The sequence below is a fragment of the Notothenia coriiceps genome, unplaced genomic scaffold (genome assembly GCF_000735185.1).
Source record: "Notothenia coriiceps isolate Sejong01 unplaced genomic scaffold, NC01 NC01_scaffold00013172, whole genome shotgun sequence".
NCBI classification, from domain to species: Eukaryota; Metazoa; Chordata; class Actinopteri; order Perciformes; family Nototheniidae; genus Notothenia; species Notothenia coriiceps.
The window spans coordinates 196,988-220,403 of NW_011345873.1; the positions used below are offsets into that span (position 1 = coordinate 196,988).

At 40.7% G+C, this 23,416-nt stretch overlaps 1 protein-coding gene across 1 annotated transcript; it reads left to right on the forward strand.

Moving 5' to 3' along the window:
* Positions 1-1,240: 1,240 nt before the first annotated feature.
* Positions 1,241-9,387, forward strand: tbx5b (T-box transcription factor 5b). Its single transcript, XM_010773925.1, has 7 exons — positions 1,241-1,335; positions 1,623-1,742; positions 3,235-3,382; positions 4,829-4,981; positions 6,779-6,870; positions 7,856-8,097; positions 8,810-9,387. Exons 1-7 carry the CDS (start codon positions 1,244-1,246, stop codon positions 9,385-9,387), a joined length of 1,425 nt encoding a protein of 474 aa, XP_010772227.1. The 5' UTR covers positions 1,241-1,243.
* Positions 9,388-23,416: the final 14,029 nt, after the last annotated feature.

Genomic DNA, 23,416 nt, shown 5'->3' on the forward strand with positions numbered 1-23,416 from the left:
GCACTTTACAAGATGCTTCCATTTTTAAACATCATATAGGGCAGGCTGTAGTTTAAAACAATTCAGATGTTAATACACTGTGGAACTTCAAGCTCCCATTTAGGTTAACAGACAAAATATGCATATTGATGCAAGTTAGGTTTCCACTGTAGATATGATACACTCTGACATCTGGGGGACTTTTATTACATGAATATGCATGACAAAGGCAAACTGTCAACATCTCAAAAAACAATGTTGAAGTTCAAGTTCATGTAGGTCTAATCTCATTTGACAGAGAAACGTTGGATTAGGTTAATCCTAGTTCTTTGATACTATTTTGCAAAGAAGGGCCCATAAATTGTTTATTGTGTTCACCACAATATCAAAGTGCTAAGGTAGCCTTAATAAACGAGGCCATTGTTAACAGTCCCTTTGTGGATCTTCAACAAAAACAAATATCAACTGACCGTTTCTGTTACTTTCATGGTTTTTAGTCATGGTTATTGATTTTGTGATTTAAATAACAGGTGAATAATATTACCATTACGTGTTCCTAAACATGGATGCTTCAAATTATATTCACTCTAAAGGTCATGAACTATTATGAAATTATATCATATACATTATATAAAATGAACAACCCACCCGATCAAACAGTTGGGGTGGCATTTGGTAAACCCTGTTTACCAAATGCACATCATTTTAATGTGTGTGTGTGTGTGTGTGTGTGTGTGTGTGTGTGTGTGTGTGTGTGTGTGTGTGTGTGTGTGTGTGTGTGTGTTTGTGTCTTTCAGTGGGATATGGCAAACGGAGGGGATCAGTTCGGCCTTGCGGAGAGTCCGGACTCAGACTGCATGGATTCCCCAAAAGAGACCAAACCGGAAAATCCGGGCTACACCTTAAACTCTCCAGCCTCTTCCCCGCAGACAGCATCCAGACAGCAGCCAGCGGCTACTACTACGGAGCAGAATGTAAATATATATTATTAAATTCATAATTTACTAAATGTTGAAGACTAAGCAGATTTTTCTTGCATCCTGGACCAAAGTGAGAGGGAAAGTTAATTTCCTTCTAGTAGTTGCTGTGAGATTTGTCGTGTATTAGGTTTAGATAAAGTACAAAATAATAGAGTCCAATAACTTCTTATAGCCTACTAGATTTTTTTCAAACTAATTGTTTCTCGTTTTGGGGGCTTTAATTTAACTTCAATGAGACTTCCTCTTCAGTTGTAGTGAGCACTGTTTTTGTTTTGTTTTAGGGAATGGAAGGAATCAAAGTTTTCCTCCACGACAGAGAACTTTGGACAAAGTTTGATGAAGTGGGAACTGAAATGATCATCACCAAGGCTGGAAGGTACGAAGTTAGGAGGAATACATATTTATCTGTTAGTTTTTTTTTATTTGGGTACATTCGATTTATCATTTTTATGAAGCCATGGTTGAATAAACACTGTCACAGCACGACTGTCCTGACAATATATCTAGGACAAACTGTACAATGTCAATGTTGCCTCAGGGGACGTTTTTTCTCTCAGAGGAGGATAGCAATTGTTTTTTTTATCTTAACTTCAAGTATTATAATATAATCTGTCTGTGTCTGTAAAATAATATATTTATTTTTTCTGAATGTGCTCCGTGTAGGAGGATGTTTCCCAGTTACAAGGTGAAAGTCACGGGACTCAACCCAAAAACCAAGTACATACTCCTGATGGACCTTGTGCCCAAGGACGACCACCGATACAAATTTTCAGACAACAAATGGTTGGTGTATTTCAAAATGTATACGTGTGAATTTTATGAAATCTAAATTGAGGTTTTCCCTCAAAATAATGGTGCATGCGAAGATAATCAAATATGCATGCATGCCCAGGTCAGCCATGATAGGCCCCATTGTTTATTAATGTATTTTAAACGTCGTTTACGGAGTGTAAAACGGTAACAAAACCACCACAGGGAGAAAAAAAGCACAATCCTAGTCTTTGCTTTATTTTCCTAATTATCTTCCCTGTGATTTTGTTATGTGTGCCACTTTGAATTATGCATTAAAACCTCAGCGTAAAACCTCTGTAAAAATAAATCAGTGCTGTTGGGTTTACCTCCTCTTCACCCTGCCTCTTAAAGGTCGAGTCCTTCTTGCAGACTAGCATGGCCTAGTTCCCCGTGTTTCCCCCCGTGTCTGCCCGCCGGTTAAATCAGAGTATGAAGGGTTCACCGGGCGGACAGACGGCACATACCGGATTAAAGTCTCCCATTCAAATGCTTGCTGTGCTGAGGGGGGAAATCCGAAGAGACCACTGACTCTGCAGAGATCCGTCAATGCCCTGCCTCCTCAGAGCCTCTGACACCCGGGTCTTACAAAGAAACGTGCCGTAAACAGGAGTCTGGATACACTGTGACATAAAGTCCGGCTCGCATGCGTAATGGTGGCAGCGGTATTTCTGGAGATTAGTCAGACATTTCTCAAGAGATAACGTCTTTATGTGGGTGATTGATAGCGTCATATATAGGCTAACTGGCTGCAAATGTATCTCAAAAATAAATGTTATTTTCTTTTTATTATTTACGTTTTGACCGGCTCACGTCATTTGACATTTGCTCCTATTGTTGACTCGGAGCAATTCTTCATGCAGACATACAGCACTAAGAAAAACATTGGCAAAACATTTTTTTTTACAAAATTATTTACGCAGCAAATTTTAAATATTATAATCCTTCTCTTTCGCTCTAATTTTTGTTTATAAAGTGTTAAAAGCAAATGCAAACACAAGAAACGAAACCGTTTATGGTGTTAAAAAGTCCCGCTAAAAAGTAAATAATGCCTCAAACAGGTTGGCGATAGCTTTAGTGTCTGTTTCTCAGCTGCTGTAAAAGGGGGAAAATAGTCCAATAGTTCAGATTATATTTTAAAGTGGATTTTTTTTGGCCACTTATGCTACTTTAGTTTCGTGGGGAGTTGAAGTGTTTCTGAGGAAATATGTCAACAGTTTCAGCCTTTTCTCTCGGCGGCTCACAACATCTCTGGCACAAAAGGACCGAGGCTACAGCAGTTTTAGAGGAGTCCGAGTACATTTGGATCGAAAAAGCTTAGGTCCAGATCTCGTCCAGATATCTGTTTAAACTTTAGCAAAAACAAGTTTATCCAGTTAAAGCACCAGATAGGCCTTCTGCAGCGAAGGCCTCCATCCGGTCAGACAGACCACCGTGACCCCCTGAATGCACCGTGTCTGATCTGCGGCCTCCTCTATGTCCAAAGGTCGGTAACGGGAAAGGCAGAGCCCGCGATGCCCGGGAGGCTCTACGTCCACCCGGACTCCCCGGCCACCGGGGCGCACTGGAGCCGCCAGCTCGTCTCTTTCCAGAAGCTCAAACTCACCAACAACCACCTGGACCCCTTTGGACACGTGAGTTTCTTTCCTTAATATTTGTAGTTTATATTTCTTCAGAACCAGAAAAATATGCTTGGTGCTTCTTGGCAGTCGATACAATACATGTGTTTGGCTTATGAAATAGTTGTTTGCTTTGATAGCCTCATACAATCTATATCCCAAATGGAAATAGTCTTTTTGCCCAATTAGATTCCCATCGTATGCTTTTTATATAATCAAGAGTGATTTCTTTTTTTTTTTAATTAAGAAGATTGATTACACACACACGGCAGTCACAGTTCCAGGCTGGCCACCACAACACAAAACAGCCCAGAGTATGCACAGAGAGACTCATTCCCATCATAGCAGCTCTCATTGCTGCCGACTGTTACAGTCTGACTGCACACACACACAAACACACACACACACACACACACACACACACACACACACACACACACACACACACACACACACTTTCATGAGGCGGTTGAGCTTCACGGTGTGAGAGCAATTGAAAACATAGGCCTATTGTTTTTTAGCACTAGCGCAAAGACAATAGGCAACAAACAGAAACAATCTTCTCAGGCTTGTTAAATTAGAGGTAATGATTTCAATGACTAAAGCCCATTAGCTAATGCATGTCACCGGCGGACACGTCACTGCTATTAAACTGAGCCCCCTGGATAAACAAACGTGCTCGCGCCTGTGTGTTCAGACCAGAGGGCCGTGATCCAATTAACAGAAAAAAACAATTGAGGAGTTTCCTGTGTCATGGGAAATTGTTTAGAATGTGAGATAAATTATTGTCATGGTTTTACATTGCTAGTTTCCCCAAGCCAGATGTTAAGACATTTATACTAATATATGGAAATGTTAGTAAGTTGTCAAGAACATACAACATCCAATGAGTGACTCTTAATTATACTGAAATCAAGCTAGTGTTCAGTGAAAGCCTCAACATATATATATATTTAATTTAAGCCTTTAGAATAGTCTTATATAATAACAATGTATGATGTAGGCCTAGTTTTGGTTAAAAGGCAATGGTCACAGATTAAATTAAATTAAGTTTATTTAAGATGCCTTGATCACTTTGTTTAAAAGATGCAGCTTTACCTGGTTTCATGCATGGTTTTCTTTTGGTTAGAATGAGATGAACATACAACATTTAAAAAAAAGGATCAGCATGAGCACTGGTCATTTACTTGCATACTGAACCTAAATCAGGCAAAAAATATTTACATTAATGCCCAAATGATGACATCAATATCTATATTTAAAAAAATCTCAGCTAAGTTCTTGCATCCAAAACAGCTCCTTTACTTGATCAGTTTCAGCCTACTAATAAGAAAGAGTCTCTGTCCTAAAGATTCATGTCATCCAAGAACTTTGGATACCTTGACATTCATTGGGTTTACCCTCCACCTGGACTCATGACAGGTCTGTCAATCACACCTCCTCAATCTCTCCCATGTGCAGATAATACTCAACTCCATGCACAAATACCAGCCTCGCCTCCATATTGTCAAGGCGGATGAGAACAACGGCTTTGGCTCCAAAAATACGGCTTTCTGCACCCACATCTTCTCTGAGACTGCCTTCATCGGTGTGACGTCCTACCAGAACCACAAGGTGAGCTCCACACCAACAACGCTGTTAAAATACAGGGAAAAAACTTGCTTTATGTATTTTTAAGAAGGGTCATTAGTCCTTTTTCTAGAATATTTTGTATATTAAATGGAGTTTAAAACAATACAGAAAGTGTTATTTAGACATCACTTCACATCATAGAGTACACTTATTTTAAACTATTTTTTCAAGCCAGGCTACCTCATAATTATCCTAGCAATTATGGAAATAGATCTCAATGTTGAATGTGTGTCATATCTGTTCTATCTATGATTATTTAGATAAGTGTTTAAGATGTGCCTTTGGTCACTGGCTACATTCAAACTTCTGTCTCTCACACACATTCACACACACTCACAAAGAGAACCTTTTTCTTTGTTAGTATTACTGTCTGTATTTTGTATCCAGAAAGTCAATTTGCATCTTCATTGTTTATGTGGCCTTACTTAGTATTTGTAAATATGTCCAAAAATAAGTTATCCGTGTGTGTGTGAGAGAGAGAGAGCATGTGTGTGAGCGAGTGTGTGAGCGAGTGTGTGAGCGTTAGTCTGTAATGAACTGTTTCTTTCCCTTGATCTTTGCTGACCAGTTTTCTTGATGTCAACTAGAAAGACAGATTGCTGAAGCTTTTTGCCGCTCTGCTGGTTGCTTTCCCACATTTAATAACATGAATAAATACATTTTAAATGTATATAAAACAAAACAAAAGTATACTGTGTTAGCATTTAAATACAAAATATTCCTCAATACCCCCAAGCAAATTGTTTGTATAAAAAAAGTGTAAAAAAAGGACTCTCCGAAATTGGTGCATCAAATCTGTTAATAGCAGGTCGTTTTTAGTTTAAACAAATATTAATAATAAAATGATATTTTATTTAAGCTGAAGTATTGTATGTTATGTATACAATGTATGATAATTACAATAAAGTTAAAAAGTTAGAAGTAGTGAAACTGTCTATTTGATCAAATATTATGCAAACAAATAGATTAGTGTAATAACTTAAAAAAAATGTTTTTGTATTTTAATCTTAAATACTATATAACTATCTAATTCTTATTATTATTATTATTATCGTTATCATTTAGTGGTAGTGCATTAGCAGCAGCAGTAGTACACTATTGTATTTGCTGTAAGCTGAATTCAATGAATCAATATTATAAATTCTTGTCACTTCAAAATCACAACAAAAAACACTATGTATTGAAGTTTTTGTTATACAAGCTATTGTGTTAAACAACATTTTTATAGTTCCATCATGAAAAAACAAATACTATATTTATAACACTATTAAATCCAACATGTGTGCAAAATGATTACTATTTTAGCAGTATAGTTTGGTGGTGGCTTTCATCAGCACTTCAAAGTTAGTTTGGACCCGAGCTGGTGTCACATCTCCGGTCCGGCTGCCTGCTGTGTGATGGACACACTGCGCGAAGGCTTCCCTCCATGACATCACTGAGAAAAATGTGAAAACTTAAACATCAAAGCTCACAGCGTTGGACCTCTAAAAGCTTTGGTATGAAATCCTTAAACCTGGCGACTGTTTGGGTAAACAGTTTATTCTGTGTCAGCTGGCGAGGACACTGTTCGCTCCGTTAGAAACGTCAGCGGACTGAGGAATGTCGGCCGTGCAGAGCTTTAGCGCCGCTGCTAAAAACATCTGCAGGGCCTCTCACTAATAGTAAACTTTAACATGTGGATCTGCCTTTGTGTGTCTGTGCTGTGTGTTTGTCTTTGGCCTGTGCATGCAGGTGTAATCCATGTGTCTGAGCTAAAGATTTTCCTTGTTTTGTGCTCAGATTACACAGCTGAAGATAGAGAATAATCCTTTTGCCAAGGGCTTCAGAGGCAGCGATGACAATGAGCTGCACCGCATGGCCAAGCTCCAAGGGTGAGTACAGCTGCACGAGAGGAACACTTACAGAAAACAACATCTATTTGCTCTCTGAAGAATTTTATGATTGGGGTACATAGGATCCAAAAGATGTGTGTGTGTGTGTGTGCGTGCGTGCGTGCGTGTGTGTGTGTGTGTGTGTGTGCGTGTGCGTGTGCGTGTGCGTGAGCCATTGTCACCTGAAGGTTGATCTTAGCGTGCAACATCATCCAGAGCGTGCATCACAAACAAGAAGCACCGAGCGTCAGGTCCTGCATTGATTGATAGATGATATCCTGTTGCTGCTGGTCTAATGGACTGTCACTGCAGATCAGCTGATGACCTTACATGGTGTCTGTTTGCGTGTTGAACTGATCTTCATTGAAGCGCTGTTTTGGCAGGCAGTTTAGAGATTTTAATAGGCCAATAGGAGAGGCTGTTTCTGAGAGGAGGGGGAGGAAAGAGAAGAGAGGGAGGGTGCAGCCCCCTGTGTTTGTGTGCTGCTGTGGTTGGTGGAGTAGAGAGGGGGACAGAGGAGAGGAGAGTCTATCTAAGGTGACACATGGATGGCTGTTTATTTTTAGAGCTAGTTTTTGTAGCGTATTATCTCACAACAGGATTAACTGTGTGTGTGCAAGCACGAGTGTGTGTCACTATCTCAGCGAGGGATAGCGAGATGTGGCCCAATGTCCCCTATATACCCAAGAGTTCACCAAGAGGGCAGTGTGTACAGAGAAAGAGAAAGATCAGAGCTGAAAGGATGGAGAAAGACTAAGTCGGCTTGAAAGAAAAGAAAAAAACAAGAGCACACAGAATACAATCAGGTAGAATAAAATGTAAGAGAAAAACCTGCACAGAGTCAAGAGGTCGTTTTGTGCACCCAACTACACATGTAAATGTTCCTGCTGCGGACTAATAAAGGATCTCTGATTCTGATATACATACTTTATGTTTTTTAATTTTTTTTTGTAATTTTCAAACCACCGTTCCCTCTCGTTCTTAGGAAGGACTTCCCTGTGGTCCCTCGCAGTACTGTCCGTCAGAGGGCCTGCTCCACCGGGAGTCCCTTCAGTGGGGAGGGTCGGGGTCTGCGGGGCTCCCCTGAAACAGTGGGGTCCCCGTTCAGCTGTGAGAACCGTTTGAGTCCCCAGGAGCTGCTGAGGGCCCCCCCTGCACACTACACCCTGGCCCCTCCTCACATGCAGCACAGCCACCAGCCGCAGGTCTACTGCACCAAGAGGAAAGGTAGGAGGACGCTTCAGCACACTGTGTGACAAAATGATCGGCTATCTCAAGCTGTGAAAGACAAAAAGCAATGCCATTAGTTCACTCCTGACACAGAAGTCCAGAAATGACCCCGTTTCCTTTTTATTTAATCATTGTGACACTAAGATCACTAACAGGGCCTTTATTGATCCCCATAGGTACATTCAGGTGTTATAGCAGCAACATAATAGGAGAATAACACAGGTAGTACACATGAGAATATACACAGGATATGAGGAACAAGGGGAACTTGAGCTGTTAACCTTGCTCTCTTCAAAGTCACAAAACTCCATTGAGAAAAACATGAATTTGACCTTACACTGTCTGGCAGCGCAGTAAAGCAGTAAACATATTCCAAATACAGCATGCACCCTAAATTACATTTGAGATGGCTAAAATAACTTTTGCTGTTAAATGCCCTGCTGTATATTTACTGTACTTCTTACACTGACTCTGGATTACCCCAGTTTAACCCCTAACCCTACCCCTTATCGGACGTACTCTTAAAGCACCTAACAAATTAACTTTTCCATCAGGCTCCATCTGTTAAACTTTTTGATTTATTTTTCTCATCTCAGCTTCTTAAACGGTCTGAAGTAGGAATTCAGACATCCTGGTCTGAAACGTTTCCAGTTCATGCTTCTTATTGATATCATATTTGACATTTCTCTCTGTCTGTGTCTCTCCTTAGTGGGCGAGAACTGCTCTCCAGGAAACCGCCAGCACCCGTATAAGAAAGCCTTCACCGGTAGCTCTCCAAGTGAGGGCGAGTCTTACTACCACCCCTCCTCCTACCCTCCTCCTCCACCCGGTCTATCCAACAACCCTCTCACCGACTCCCCCTACAGCTCAGACATGGGACAGCGCCAGGCGTGCATGTTTGCCAGCTCTGAACCCAGACTGGATGAACTCAACTGTACATCGTGGTCCTACAGCAGCCCTCTCCCCTCTGCCATGACCCCCATGGATCCCTACCCACCTTACACCCCTCACCCCCCCTACAGCTCCAGCCCTCAGGGTTCCCGACTCAGCGCCATAGCCAACCAGAGCTCTCCGACGCTGGGAGAGCACATCGGCCACCACCCCTATCCGAGCCAGAGTGCCGCACCTCCACCTCAGAGCTCCCAAAACATTCACAGCAGGCAGGTCAGCCCTCCTCTCAGAGAGTACCCTCGCTACACTCCCAACCTGTCTCCTCCTCTCTACCACACACTAGAGACACACACACACATCAGGTGTGTCGTACCAGAATGGAGTGCAGCCTCCTAACTGAACCAGAGGACAAACCCCAAAGACTGATACATGGACAGAGATTCCTCGTCTCAAATTCAGTGACCGTTCTTTCTGCTATTCTGAAAGATGCTGGCTGCACACGGACTAAATATGATATTACCTTTGTAAAATAATTATGAAAAGTCTGATATCCAGCTTTGCAGGATGGGACAGTGGATTGTTAAAGACTATACATGGTCATCCATAAAACAAACAAAGTTGTACTTAATCTTCTTTCTACAACCCAAAGACTGGTGTCATCCAAATGTTGTAACTGTGAGCCCTGTTCAGGCCGGACTGTGAACGCGACTGTTCTGTTTTCCTCTAAATCAGTCCCACTCTCTCCATTGTGAAGGATGTACATTTCGACCCAGGCTGTAACATTTACTGACCAAAATATCTCTGATCTCCCAGCGGAGCCTGAGGTAGGCATATTTTCTCTTTAGTGGAGAAAAGCATAGCTCCATGCTCAGTCTCAGTGAAGGAGAAAAGGCACGAGTTGTGTGTGTGTGTGTGTGTGTGTGTGTGTGTGTGTGTGTGTGTGTGTGTGTGTGTGTGTGTGTGTGTGTGTGTGTGTGTGTGTGTGTGTGTGTGTGTGTGTGTGTGTGTGTGTGTGTCTGTGTGTGTCTGTGCGTGTGCCTGTTTGTATGTAAAGCCTATGTCAGCTCAGCTCAAGGATGCGATGAGATAATTTCCAATGAGACAGGCAGTAGTTCCTGCGGGCGCTGTAACATAGAAAAAGCAGTTTGTTTAGGCCACGCTACAGGCTGAGGGACCTGTAAACACTGCTTTCACTGCATTCTGGGTAAATGCACTACTCAGCGTCACACGGTTGTCACCGCTGTCCTCTCAGTCACCCCTAGCTGACCAATCAACTCTCTCTTTTCTCTGAGAGCCAGCCAATGAACATGCACCTCTCTTTTATCCCCAGCTGACCAGTTAGAGCTGGAGCGTCGCATGTTTCATGTGTGCGTGCGTGTTGGCCCATTTTATTTTGTTTCTGAATTATTCATTAGTCCAGTGTTGATCCTTGACATGCAAGGATTGCTCAGCAAACATAACAAAATCAAAGTTCTGTAAAAACGTGATAATGTTGGTGCACTAACTCTTGTTCCTTTAATTTGAATCTAAATTCTTCCTGTCTTATCCATTAATGGTTTTACAAGATCCGGTTAGATACATGTCCCTGCAGCATCATCATTCTCCTTTTAGCTAACCGTAAAGAAAGATATGTGGCACCCATTGTGAAAGCTGAGGTTTTGGTGTCTTTTTGTGTAAGAAGGCAGTTTTCATATATCTGCCCTGTTGTGTTACATGCAGTAAAATGTGAGCTGGTGCTCTTACATTACAAACAGTATGCAGAGAGCAAATCCCCATCATTCCTTGGTATGTATTGGATATGTATGTGTGTTAAAATGAGATTTTTTTATAGCCTTGTTCCTGCTAACAGTATTTATTACTCTAGATTTGTAAAGATTAGTCTGTTGTTAACTTGTGAAACAAGCAGAGTTGTTCAGAGATATTTGTTTCTCTTTAAAGGTTTGTGTCTGGTTTCACCCGCCATCTGTGGTGATAAATAGTTGTGATAAACAAACAAAAATGTTCTGTTATATGGATAAAAAGACAGATTTATACACAGAAATTGAATAAATTTTAGAGAATGATTCGTATGTCAAGTGGTTGCTGTGTTCTTTCTTTGTGATTAGACAACAAACACAGCAGAGGCAACTTTCCCACTGTAGGTTATTTAAAGCATGGTCAGCAACTCAGGAATGGAAGTTCAGTTTATCAGTTTCAACGCATGTAGCAATATGAAGGACTTGAAAAGGACAAGTGCCTGTACTTTTCTCCAAATGTTCCAAAAGTGTCCAACATTGTCATGCAACAATGTAGAGTATTGTTTAAATTACAACAGTGCGTGCTATGCCGTCTTATCAAGAACAAGAGACCCCAGTGTCTTTTACAACCCCCCCCCCAGAGTGGTGTGGGTGCTGCACATACCTTGTCCCCCTCCTCTTATCTGTGACAGGTTGTTTGGCATCTCCAGTCTCCACCAGCTGGACCCCCTCATTGGTGCCCAGAGAGGGTTAGGGTCTGCCGGGATGCCGGACTGAGAGAGGTGGGGGTGTGTTGGTGGTCCCCCTTCCCTCTTATGTCTCCTGACATGCCATGTTTGTGTCTCTCAAAGCAAAGTTAACCTCTTCCACCTTCCACCTGCTCAGAGTTTACAACACCCTTATTTTGAAAGAACAAATGGACGTAACATGCAGAGATCTATTTATAAAAGGCTGCTAAATCATTAAACTTGTAACCCGGGGTATTTACAATTAATTGCATAGTTATATGTCAGTTGTCAGACCTCCCCTTTCTCTCCTTCTCTTTCCCTTTCTCCCTTTCTTCCTTTCTCTCTCTCTCTCTCTCTCTCTCTCTCTCTCTCTCTCTCTCGTACACCATAAGGCCAGAGGTTAAGCAGGCAGCCCTTCAGAGGGTCTGTTCCTCCTTAACCCTTTGTCTCCAGACAAACTGGATAAGGGGGAGAGGAGGGAGGAGGGAGGAACGAGGGAGGTCCCATGGAAGGGCCTCCGACTCTGAAGATGGATTGCATCACTTCATGTTAGCTTGTGCAGTAACAGATCTGTGTTGACTCCTGTATGGCTGGAAGAATAAAGCTTTGGGAGAAGTGGTAAAGTAATATTAAACACAGAGAAGACTGTGTGTGTGTGTGTGTGTGTGTGTGTGTGTGTGTGTGTGTGTGTGTGTGTGTGTGTGTGTGTGTGTGTGTGTGTGTGTGTGTGTGTGTGTGTGTGTGTGTGTGTGTGTGTAAACCTTAATCCAACTGTGGAGGACTTTCTCAGACACACTGGACGGACAGTAGATTGATGAACCTTGGTGATCAAAGAGCCTAAGTGGTGCTTATCGTTATCTCCCCAACGCCCCCCTCCAACATAAACACACATATACACACACAGACGCACACACGCACGCACACACGCACAGACGCACACACGCATGCACACACGCACACACGCACACACGCAACTCCTCTGACTGCCCTCTACAGGTTCTCTTTTTCTCTTACGTATTCAAATATAAAAGCCCAACATGGTTTCCAATAGATACACCAAATATACACACATCCTTTCTTGTCTTGGGTAGAGACGAGACACCACGTGTTAAAATGGAGAAAGACTGACATTTTTAAATGTCACACATTTTGCCTGTAGACCTAAATCTATGTATAACAACTAACCTTAGAGGGTAACTGTCTGAGGGGGATTTATATTTCTGATGTTTGTATCCCTAAGCTGTTTCTCTTAGAACAAAAACAACTGCTTTAAATCATTTGTTTCATTTCATTTTCATTTTAAATGTATCTAGAGTCTCTTGCAGGACACTGAGAGGCATTTGTGTGATGTCCAGCATTAGTGATGGAATAAGTGGTCTGAGATGGAGTGTAATTGGTAAAGTTAATTATGGTTCATCTCTTTGGGTCTGATGGTGCTCCATCTCTGCGGCAGTTAAGTGAGAGTTCAGTTTCTCCTTACTAGCATGGCACAAGTTAAAAAGCTGTTGCACTGGAATGCATATACATGTATATCAAATTGAATATATGCAACTTCATGTTTTTAAAATGTGTCAATCATAGAATGTATTTAGTTTTAACGTTCCTTTGCTTGTTGGCTTTTTAGAAGCAAAGAAAAAAATATCTTGGTCCGTGCTTCATCAAGTGTTATTAGAAAGTTTACAGGGCATCTTTGAAAATTGGGCTGATGAATACATTCAACTAATCCTTTCCAGAATATTTTAAATGTATACAAAGCCAGAAGTATGTGCAATTAGAGTCACTAAGCACTGTATGGCACTAAGAGGACAGCTCAATGGCAGTACAATAATGTAAAACAATGAGTGCTTGGCCATTACATATGGTGCAACAAAGTAGCATGGTTAGGATGATTTGAATGATACTATCTATCCTTGTTGTTATTTAAAAGCCACAAGAATGGTCTAATGCTGTTAAGCACAGTATAGAAACAAGATTGAGACTCAGAGCTAATTTCCTCCTAAATGAGAGTTTATGGCTGAAACAGCCCTGAAATCACTGAAGTAGATCTTAATATGAGCATAAGGGCTGTCAAGGATAAGAGGTCCAAGTAGAAGTGTGCATGTGGGTTGGGGGGGCTGGGCGGCTTGTGTGTGCTCTAGTTGTCCTGCATGTTGCGTTTGAGAGACAAAGGGAGAGTTAAGGGTCAAACCAACAGCAGACAGGCCAGTCCAGGGTCAGAGGGCTCAGACTAACCTGATCAGTGGTGCTTGTGTATCTGGCCATCCTTGAACCGTTACTCTGATGAAGTCTGCACTCAGATCAGCAACTTAGTGCCAGTTTTGAAGAACAGATGATCCCCTTGAAAGAAATACAACATGCAAACATAATGAAGGATCAAATAAGGATATCTTGTTGTCCATGCGATGTGACCATGCTTTCCCAATCTAAGATAGGTTAGGGTTTTCTTTTCAATCTCTCGAGGGTAAGCTAAGTTTTGAAAAAAGGACACCGTGATGTGAGCAAAAATAATTGTTTTAACTCCTAACATACCGCCAGGGTCCCAAGACCGGCAGCCAAACACACATGACAGGGTAAAAGGGATAGAGGCCCTCCCGCAGTGGGTGGTGGTGGGGGTTGTGGGACGTCATGGAGCCAATGTCCCGTCTGATTACAGCCAGAGGACTGGAGAAGCACGCTAATCCTCCACACACACATACACACAAATATGGATACACAAAAACACTTGCATTGAGAAAAAGGCACACAACCAGCAAGACACACAGACAACACACACACACACACACACACACACACACACACACACACACACACACACACACACACACACACACACACAACCCCATAACCTCTGACCTCACTGCAGTCCCCTTGTCCAGACAGCACACACATAATGATATCACTACCAGCAGGACGCTCTTTTTGTTTGCTCACTGTACAGCCGACTGTGGCCCCTTGCATTCCCCCAGTTTTGAATAAAGGAACATTGTCAGGTCATTATGGTGCATGGGCCCGGGCATTTAGGCAGGATTTAAAAAATGCTCTAGTCATTAGTCCAAGTTGTAGTAATGCACCCCCCCTCATTGAAATCCTTTTTGACTTTCACAAGAAAAGTTAAATTTTTTCAAATTCATAAAACAATCTGCCCACAGATAATAAAGAACATAATTCTGGTGGGGGAACAGGAACACCAAATCCAATTTATTTGATTGGTTCTTTTGTTTTAATGGCCCTAATGATCAATACATGTGATGCTAGTGAATTCGGTATCGGACCACCGGGAAATTTCCCGGTATTCCAAATGGCCAGTCCGCCCCTGATGAGTACTCTGTTACGAGTAAAAGTCCTGCATTCAAAATGTTACTTAAATGTTAAATGTAAAAAAGTATTAGGATCAGAATATACTTAAAGTAACAAAAGTAAAAGTACTCATTATGCAGATTGGCCCATATCAGGAAATCATCATCATATGTTTCGATTATAATTAATGACTTATTTAAGTGATATCAAAGCTGGTAAAGGTGCAGCTGGTTTGAATGACTTTGTACACTGCAGGGTAGCTTGTGAATGTACTCCAGGTGTAACTAAAATGTTATTTAAAGGTCACCTATCATGCTATTTTTAGGCAATAGCATAGGTCTCAGATATATAAAAAATATATAAAAAACATGTCTATGAAGTGTTTTGCAGATCAGCCATGCCTCATATCCATCTATTTCACTTCCTGTTTCAAAAGTGCTGATTTGGGGTATAACGCTTAAAAAAAATAAAAAATATTTTTTAAAAAGGAGGAGGCTGAGCTCATGCGGGAGATTCTACCGGGAGATTCTAACGGGAGATTCTACCGGGAGATACTACTACGGTGACGAAACGTCATATCATGGATTATCAAGGATTATTTCTGAAACAGTATGGAGCTCAAAGGCTTTCTCTCTTGCCGGTTATACCACTAGGTGAGTTCCTTTTTATTTCCAGCTTTTTCACACACATGCTCTGTCTGTGCAGTACAAGTTAGCTCTGAGTGTTAGCGATGCTAATGTAAACATGCACCAACCATATTACGTCCAAAACAGTCGGGCATTGTTTCTGATAGCAACGTTTCTGATAGGCCGTTGGTGTAAAACCAGCCTTCATTTCCGATATTACGTCATATCTGAGGCAAATCTGGATCAGCTCTGTTGTAGCCCCGTTTTTAGAGATTTGGGTACCGAGGAAAAGAGAGGGTTTTATTTTCTGACTGCGTGAGTTCCCCGACACACCGGGGACACATATTTATGTATAAAAGACATAAAAAAGTGCATTTTGCATGATAGGTCCCCTTTAATTGTTGATTATATTTCACATTAATAATCCAATGTTCAAAGTAACTAAAGGTATTACATGAATGTAGTAGAGTAAAAGTGCACAATTCACCTGAATAAATTATATATACTTAGGTAAAGTGCACGTACCTTAAAATTGTACTCAAGTACAGGCTTGAGTAAATGTACTTAGTTAAAGTTACAACACGGCCAAGCAAGCCAGTTGACAAATGTATTTACTCACGAAGCTTTCATGCACACCAACTCTCAGCTCCTCCATGGTACGTCTCCAAAGGGTGATATACCATGCTCAAAGGTATTCCCATTATTTGTTTCTGATAATGCTACACTGTGAACACCTAATCCGTGTTGGGGGGCTTGTTACCATTAGCTGTTAGCTGCTAGCAAGGTGCTATTGAGCTAATTAAGATGCATTTATGGTCTACTCGGTCAAATGAATTTTAGGTGAATTCTAACCATGTCGTTATCATGTGTTAAAATGTGCATTTCTTTGCGAGAACGTCGTTAAATAAAAACAGCTGTTTGAGGAGATTAACAAATAGTAGTAAGCAGTGGTACAAAGTAATTAAGTACCCAGCAATGTACTCAAGTACTGTACTTAATTCAACCTATGGTCCAATGTGTGTCTTATTGTAGAATGTAGATGTTCCCAACCTCATCAGGCCATGGCCTTACAGTGTGTATAATGTGAGAGCAATTCAACCAGAATGGTGATTTCCCTTTTTGTATTGTTTAATTTGAAAGAGTCAATCAATAAATCAATATGTATATAGCCCAATATTACACGTTTGACATTTGTCTCAGGGGGCTTTACGAATACAACACCCTCTGTCTTTACACCGTCACATCAGACAAGGTAACTCCCAAAGAAAGAACATTTAAAAGATTATAAATGTTCAACATAGACAGTCCAAATGCTAGAAAATATCATGTGTCTATTATAAGAAGAAGATGAATATGGGTCCTGGATGTTAACAATCCTGGTTCCTACCAATAAGTAGTAAGGTGTGCAACAGGCAGCCTGAGTTTAGTGGCCCTTATGTAGGCCACACANAATATGTATATAGCCCAATATTACACATTTGACATTTGTCTCAGGGGGCTTTACGAATACAACACCCTCTGTCTTTACACCGTCACATCAGACAAGGTAACTCCCAAAGAAAGAAAAATTAAGAAACCTCGGGAAGAGCAACAGAGGAGGAATCCCTCTCACAGGACGGACAGACGTACACAAGGGTGTACATTTAAAAGATTATAAATGTTCAACATAGACAGTCCAAATGCTAGAAAATATCATGTGTCTATTATAAGAAGAAGATGAATATGGGTCCAGGTGGATGTTAACAATCCTCCAGGTTCCTACCAATAAGTAGTAAGGTGTGCAACAGGCAGCCTGAGTTTAGTGGCCCTTATGTAGGCCCATTTCCAAAGAATAGTGCACACATGTGAGGGAATCAGAAAGAAAAATAAATAATTTGGTAAATCCCTGAGATGATCCTGACCCCAGTCAGGTACCATTTGATTGTTAACAAATGTCCCAGCTATAATTTCAGTATTAAGGAAAAATCATTTTATAATCTGTAAAATATATTTAACACATTTTGTTGCATTCAGACTTTATCCATTTCCCCTCAGAAGTCCCCTGTGCCTCAGCATCCCCTCGCAGTCCCCCGTCTCTCCATGCGGTTGCCGATGCTTTACTGCAGGTTTGTCAACATTTGTGTACAAGCATGTTTGCAAACAGGCCAGACAGGACCACTGCTGTGAGACAAACACAAAACACAAACATCAATAAACAAACAAATCCGTTCACACACCCAAATCCCTCCGAACACTACGTGCACATGCAGCCCAATTTCAAAGCACTCACTCAGCCGGCTGTCACGCACCGGTGTTTGCCAGCAGCAGCATTGTTTGGTTCATATTCAGTGCATTTCTGTGATCTTGTCTCATTATTAATAGATGGTGTCAGAGAGTCGCCAGCCTCTCTGTCTGACAAGGCATTAGCATAAACACAGACTTCCTCTCAATATCTGTTTTCACCACACTGTTGACCTTTAATTATAGATGTCTAAATGTTTGTTACCTGTCCACTCAAGTGTGTGAGTGTGTGTCTGTGGGTGTGTATTTGTGTTCAGGCTTCTGTGAGAGGCTTTTACTGTTGTAGCTTTAAGTTGCTTATTCAATCGTGCTTTTTTTTGTTGCATTATAAGACTTAAGAAGGGGCCTGACAATGAACATGAGAGCAGGATAACATTTCACATTTCTAAAGTATATGTTTACAAGAAAACAGTCAAAAACAGTTCTGAGTAAGATGTAAGATGCTAAGAGGAATTACCAGGGAATCAATTGTGAAGAAAATGCAGGGCATAAAGAACTCATGTGAGTTTTCAAAGAATCATGAGGCAATTGAAAGACTCTCAAAAACAACAAACAGTCCACCGATGAAAAAGCTTCAGTTATTAGATGTGTGTCTCAAAATGTTGTGTTTATATCTTGTGATTCAAAAACGTAAAATGCAAAATGACTTAAGAAAGAGGCAGATGTGCCACTATAGGAGCAAATTAACGGACAAGCAGTGTTCAAACCCAACAAAACTTTTATTTAGATATTATTACATCTAATGGTCTCAAATATGAATACTTAATCAGAGAATAATTTAGCATTTGATTTAATGTTACATGATTTTAATCATATTGTTTTTGGATATTTGGATTATCAATTAGGCAAGGGTCATTTAGCCTTTGTGACACACTGAACAATGTGTGCAACTAAGAGGACACTTAAGGGGGAAATGGGTAACATTAGGGTTTATTAAAATGAATAGTGCTATCAGTATTTATTTTATTGTCCTCATGGGCTTTGTGCATGCCATTATACATTCTGAACTATTAATATTCTTCTCCTCATCCTACTTAGCTGTTAAGAGGTCTGCTGGTGTTTACATGGGTGTTATGTTTCCATCTCCCCAGCCTCACACTGTGCCCATCTCCTGTCACAACATGCTTTTATTATAATAACATAATTCCATTAGTATTAATAAAGTAATGCCTGAGTGCGTGTGTGCAGCAGCCATTCATTCATCAAAAATTGATACAGCAGCATCTCTGCCTGCAGTTATCTGTGTTGTTGTTTTTACCCTTCACTGCCTTTTAGTCATTCCTTTTCACTTTCTTTCTCTGCTCATTGTGTGTGTGTGTGTGTGTGTGTGTGTGTGTGTGTGTGTGTGTGTGTGTGTGTGTGTGTTATGCATGACACATTTAAATCAGATGCATTTTTCTGGTTATGCTGCTTTCACTGTCAGCATAACCATCTTCGCCACACCTGGCAATTATTATGCAAAAATAACAGCACACAGCATTTCCATTAGGCGCTCCAATGCCACCTTCCTCTGTCACCATCCAGCAATGAGCTACCCAGTATGAACATGTAATGTCAAATTACTATTAATACAATCCTTTAAGGCTCCAACTAAGTGTAAAGGTGGTAACATGTCTTTTAAAGATACTTTTGGCATGAAATCAGCCATAATGTCCTGGTAATATTTCTCATTTGGTGAATATAACTGTAGGCATGTTAGCTTTAAGCTTGTTTAAATCATCTTATTCCAAATAGTTTTCATGATGTGAATTCTGTGTCAGCTGACTTTCAAAACTATTCAAAACCAAGACTCAAAATGGAAATATTTTACACCTCTTTTGCATCATATTTGACTAATTTCTTAAGATTTCTACCAGACAGAATTGGTACCCATGGAAATATTATGGCTCAGTGGTTTATGATGCATACCATGTTGTGCAACATCCCAGGTTAATTAAGGCTATGGACAGTGGCGGCCGGTCCATAGGGGCGCTAGGGGCGCCGCCCCCCCTCTTCCCACATGTTTGATTGTCATTAAAAATTAAAAATTCATAAAAAAATATATTTCCAAAAAATATATTTTTTTTATTTTGAATAGACTCCAATAGATCCTTACATTAATCAAGCCAAATAACCTTAATAATTTGACACAACTGATCTTGTTTCTGAAGTGCTTTCAGCAAATTGTCACAACGTTTTTCAGTCCTGTGTATATTGAGGAGCCTGCTGCGTAACCACATGCTAACCTGAACTGTCTGGTGTCATTCAAAGCGTCAGCAGCAGATAGGTGTGATATCAAGTGTGATTTGTGTGCTTAAAGTACAAATATCACACCTCCCTGTGTTAGCACCTATCAATCAAATATCTGAAACTCTTGTTTTGTTACCATGGAAACGAGGGGGAGGGACACTGAGAGCTCGTAAAAAGTTTGAACACAAACCAACGACAGCAGCAGAAGGAAGAGAGTCAGCACTGGAGACATTTTGTATCTACTCTGCTGTGAAAACTGTGTGTGTGTGTGTGTGTGTGTGTGTGTGTGTGTGTGTGTGTGTGTGTGTGTGTGTGTGTGTGTGTGTGTGTGTGTGTGTGTGTGTGTGTGTGTGTGTGTGTGTGTGTGTGTGTGTGTGTGTGTGTGTGTGTGGAGCCAGGGTCAGTGTGAGCGGTGTGTGTTGTTGCCGTTGTGCTCTGCCTGTGTGTTAACCAATACTGTATCTATGTATACAGTCGTTTGCAGGGGAGCGCTGAGTGGGCAGCAGCCAAGAGGAGCTCTGCCAACTTCGATCTGCAAATAAAACGCAGGGAACTCCAAGACCTGGACAACGAGAACCAGGAGAGCCAAGAAGTAGGTTAACGGGAACTAACGATACAGTTCATCCCAACAAAGAGTAGGCCTACTTACAGAGGTGGGAGAAGTACTCAGATCTGGTATTTGAGTAAAAGGAGAAGTACCAGAGTGTAGGAATACTCTGTCATAAGTTAAAGTCCTGCATTCATAAGGTTACTCAATTAAAAGTACAAAAGTATTTGCATCAAAATATACTTAAAGTACCAAAAGTAAAAGTACTCGTTATGCATATTGGTCAATTTCAGAATAATATTGTATGTTTTCATTATATTATTGTTGCATTGAAGTGTTATCAAAGCTGGTAAAGTTAAACAGTTTTGATTTACTTTGTATACTGGCAGGGTACATTTTACTCCAGGTGTGACTTAAGTCTTATTCACGTGTGATTAATATTCAGCCATTATTGTTCCAAATCTGTAAAAAGTACTAAAGGTACTATGATAATGTAGTGGAGTATAAGTACAAAGTATGCGCCCCATACAGAATGGAAATACTCAAGTAAAGTGACAAGAAATCAAATGTTACTTTAATACAAGTACTTGAGTAAATGTAACTTAGNAGCGTGAGAGGCTGGTGGTGGAGTTAGCTGAAGAGCTGCAGAGCAAACAGGAGCGAGAGCGCCAGCTAGTGAAACTCAAACCCGTACGCTGTGAGCTTCGAGCAGGCGGCCAAGTTGACCAAGGTACTGCAAGGGATTCTTTTAGAAGCTAGAGAATCTAATTTAAACATGTTTATTGTACAGGAATAGTCCTTGTGTGTAATCATAACAATTACTTTTATAATTGTTTTGGTCTTTCTAAATCTTGTCTCTTGATGATGTCCTCAACAGTATTCACACACATTTAATATATGGCATTGTTGTGTGGAAAAGCCTTTCTGTCTCTTTCTTCCTCCAGGTTTATGCCTTATTTAAAAAAAAGTGCAATCATGGGTTTATTAGATAATCAATTTGAAATAATGGAGTTACACTGTGTGTGGTTACTATGTGTGTGTGTTACAGTTTAAGGACGCAAAGAGCCTCGCAGATCATATGGAGAACCTTCTCCGCCCTGCTGAAGGAGACTCTCTCGAATGCGGAGAAGGTTCTCCATATGATCTGCGAGGCTCTTTGCGTCCTTAAACTGTAACACACACACATAGTAACCACACACAGTGTAACTCCATTATTTCAAANTATGCTTAGGAGTTTCTCCTAAATTCGCCAGTTAGGAGCTACTTTTAGCCCTAAGATCCTTTGTGAATACGGCCCCTGATATCTATTACCATGGTGATGTGTGCTGCTTGAGTGGGTGAAAGCAGGGCAGCGGGAGGGGATGGGTGAGGAGGGGGATGTTGATTAGAAAGCAGTGGGCTTCTGTTGCAGCTTCAAACAAACTGGATTCATCTACTACACATTTATCAAACGATTTATCGGTCTGTGAAACCGGGTGAGGGCTCATTTATCTTTACTTTCATAAACCATATCTGCTGATAGATCTTTCTGCTCAGCAAAAGCAGGCATAGCGACAACGTGGCCAACATAAACAAGGAACAACATAGTGACAAAAAGGAAGAGTGCACATTGCGTAATAACACCACTTAAATCTCAAGACATGTTTGCAATTTTTGCAGTTTACACAAAATACCTTACTCGAATAACTCAAAACAAGTTACATTATCTACATCATCAGGTTTGAGTGTAGGAGAACATTTGTGTTTGTCATTTGTGCGAAAAGGCTTTCTTGCCAGGACAGAACGACATAAAGGTTAATGCAAAAAATCACTTCAAACCTGCTGATGATTTTAGCATTTGTAAATGTGCAAACAAATGATTGAACTCAAAACTAATGAATACCACTAGTGTTCATGTTTATGTAGGAGTTCTTTTCACAGTGGACATTGCACCTAATCTACCAAAGTATTAGGCTGGAGACAAAAAAGGCATTTGTGTTTTTTTTGGCAGAAAATATGTTGCAGAAAATCTTGAAATCAAAATGAATTGATCCTGTGAAATGTAGGCTGATTCATTTCGATGTTACTGTTTTATCTGATAATGAAAAGGACTTTTAAAATGTCTCTCTATAAATCTGAGTCCCCTTTGCTGGATATGTGGTTTCTTTTAATGCTGACATCTTCTGTGTTACCTGTCTTGTGTTTTTCCTAAAAGCTTGCTAGCGACCAGAGAATATCTAAAATAATTGTCCAGGTGTCCGAGTTTGACCTGTATGAGAGCCCTGGGTCGTCTCACCTGTGTGGTTGGAGTTGTCCAGTTGGCTAAGGTGCTTCACAACGCCAGGAGACTCTGCCTCTGGCGTCTCAAAAGTCCCCTCTGAGTCTGAACTGTAGAGAGAAAGAGAACGGAAAACTTAAAAAAACATCTGTCACAATAAAAGGAAACCTAGAGAGAGAGAGGAATACGCCAGGAGAGAGGTCAGAGCTACGACTGGGTGCTGGGAAATCATCTGGAACTATATAGGATATCTCCAGTTGAAATTGTTCTGAGACAAATATGATCCATAAAACCAAACGTCATGAAGTTACTTAGAGCATGTGATAACAGCAGTCCACTGTCTTTGAGGACAATGAGCCATTGACAATGATGCTAGGTCTAAATAAGAAAATGCTACAAACAGCTATTTAATTATGTAAATACAATAATAAAAGCGCTTATTGTTTGTAGCAGTGGGAACTTATTTCTAACAAGAAAACATTGCCATCTAATGTCAATCTCCTGTTTTCCTTGAGGGACATAAAAACAATAGATTTCAGGGTTCAAAGAAGCTCCAAATAAACAAGGCTTTAATTTTAAAGGAAGTCGGAGGAAGAAGTGAAGTCCCAGAAGGTCACCTGCATCCTTTCTCACACACACACACACACACACACACACACACACACACACACACACACACACACACACACACACACACACACACACACACACACACACACACACTA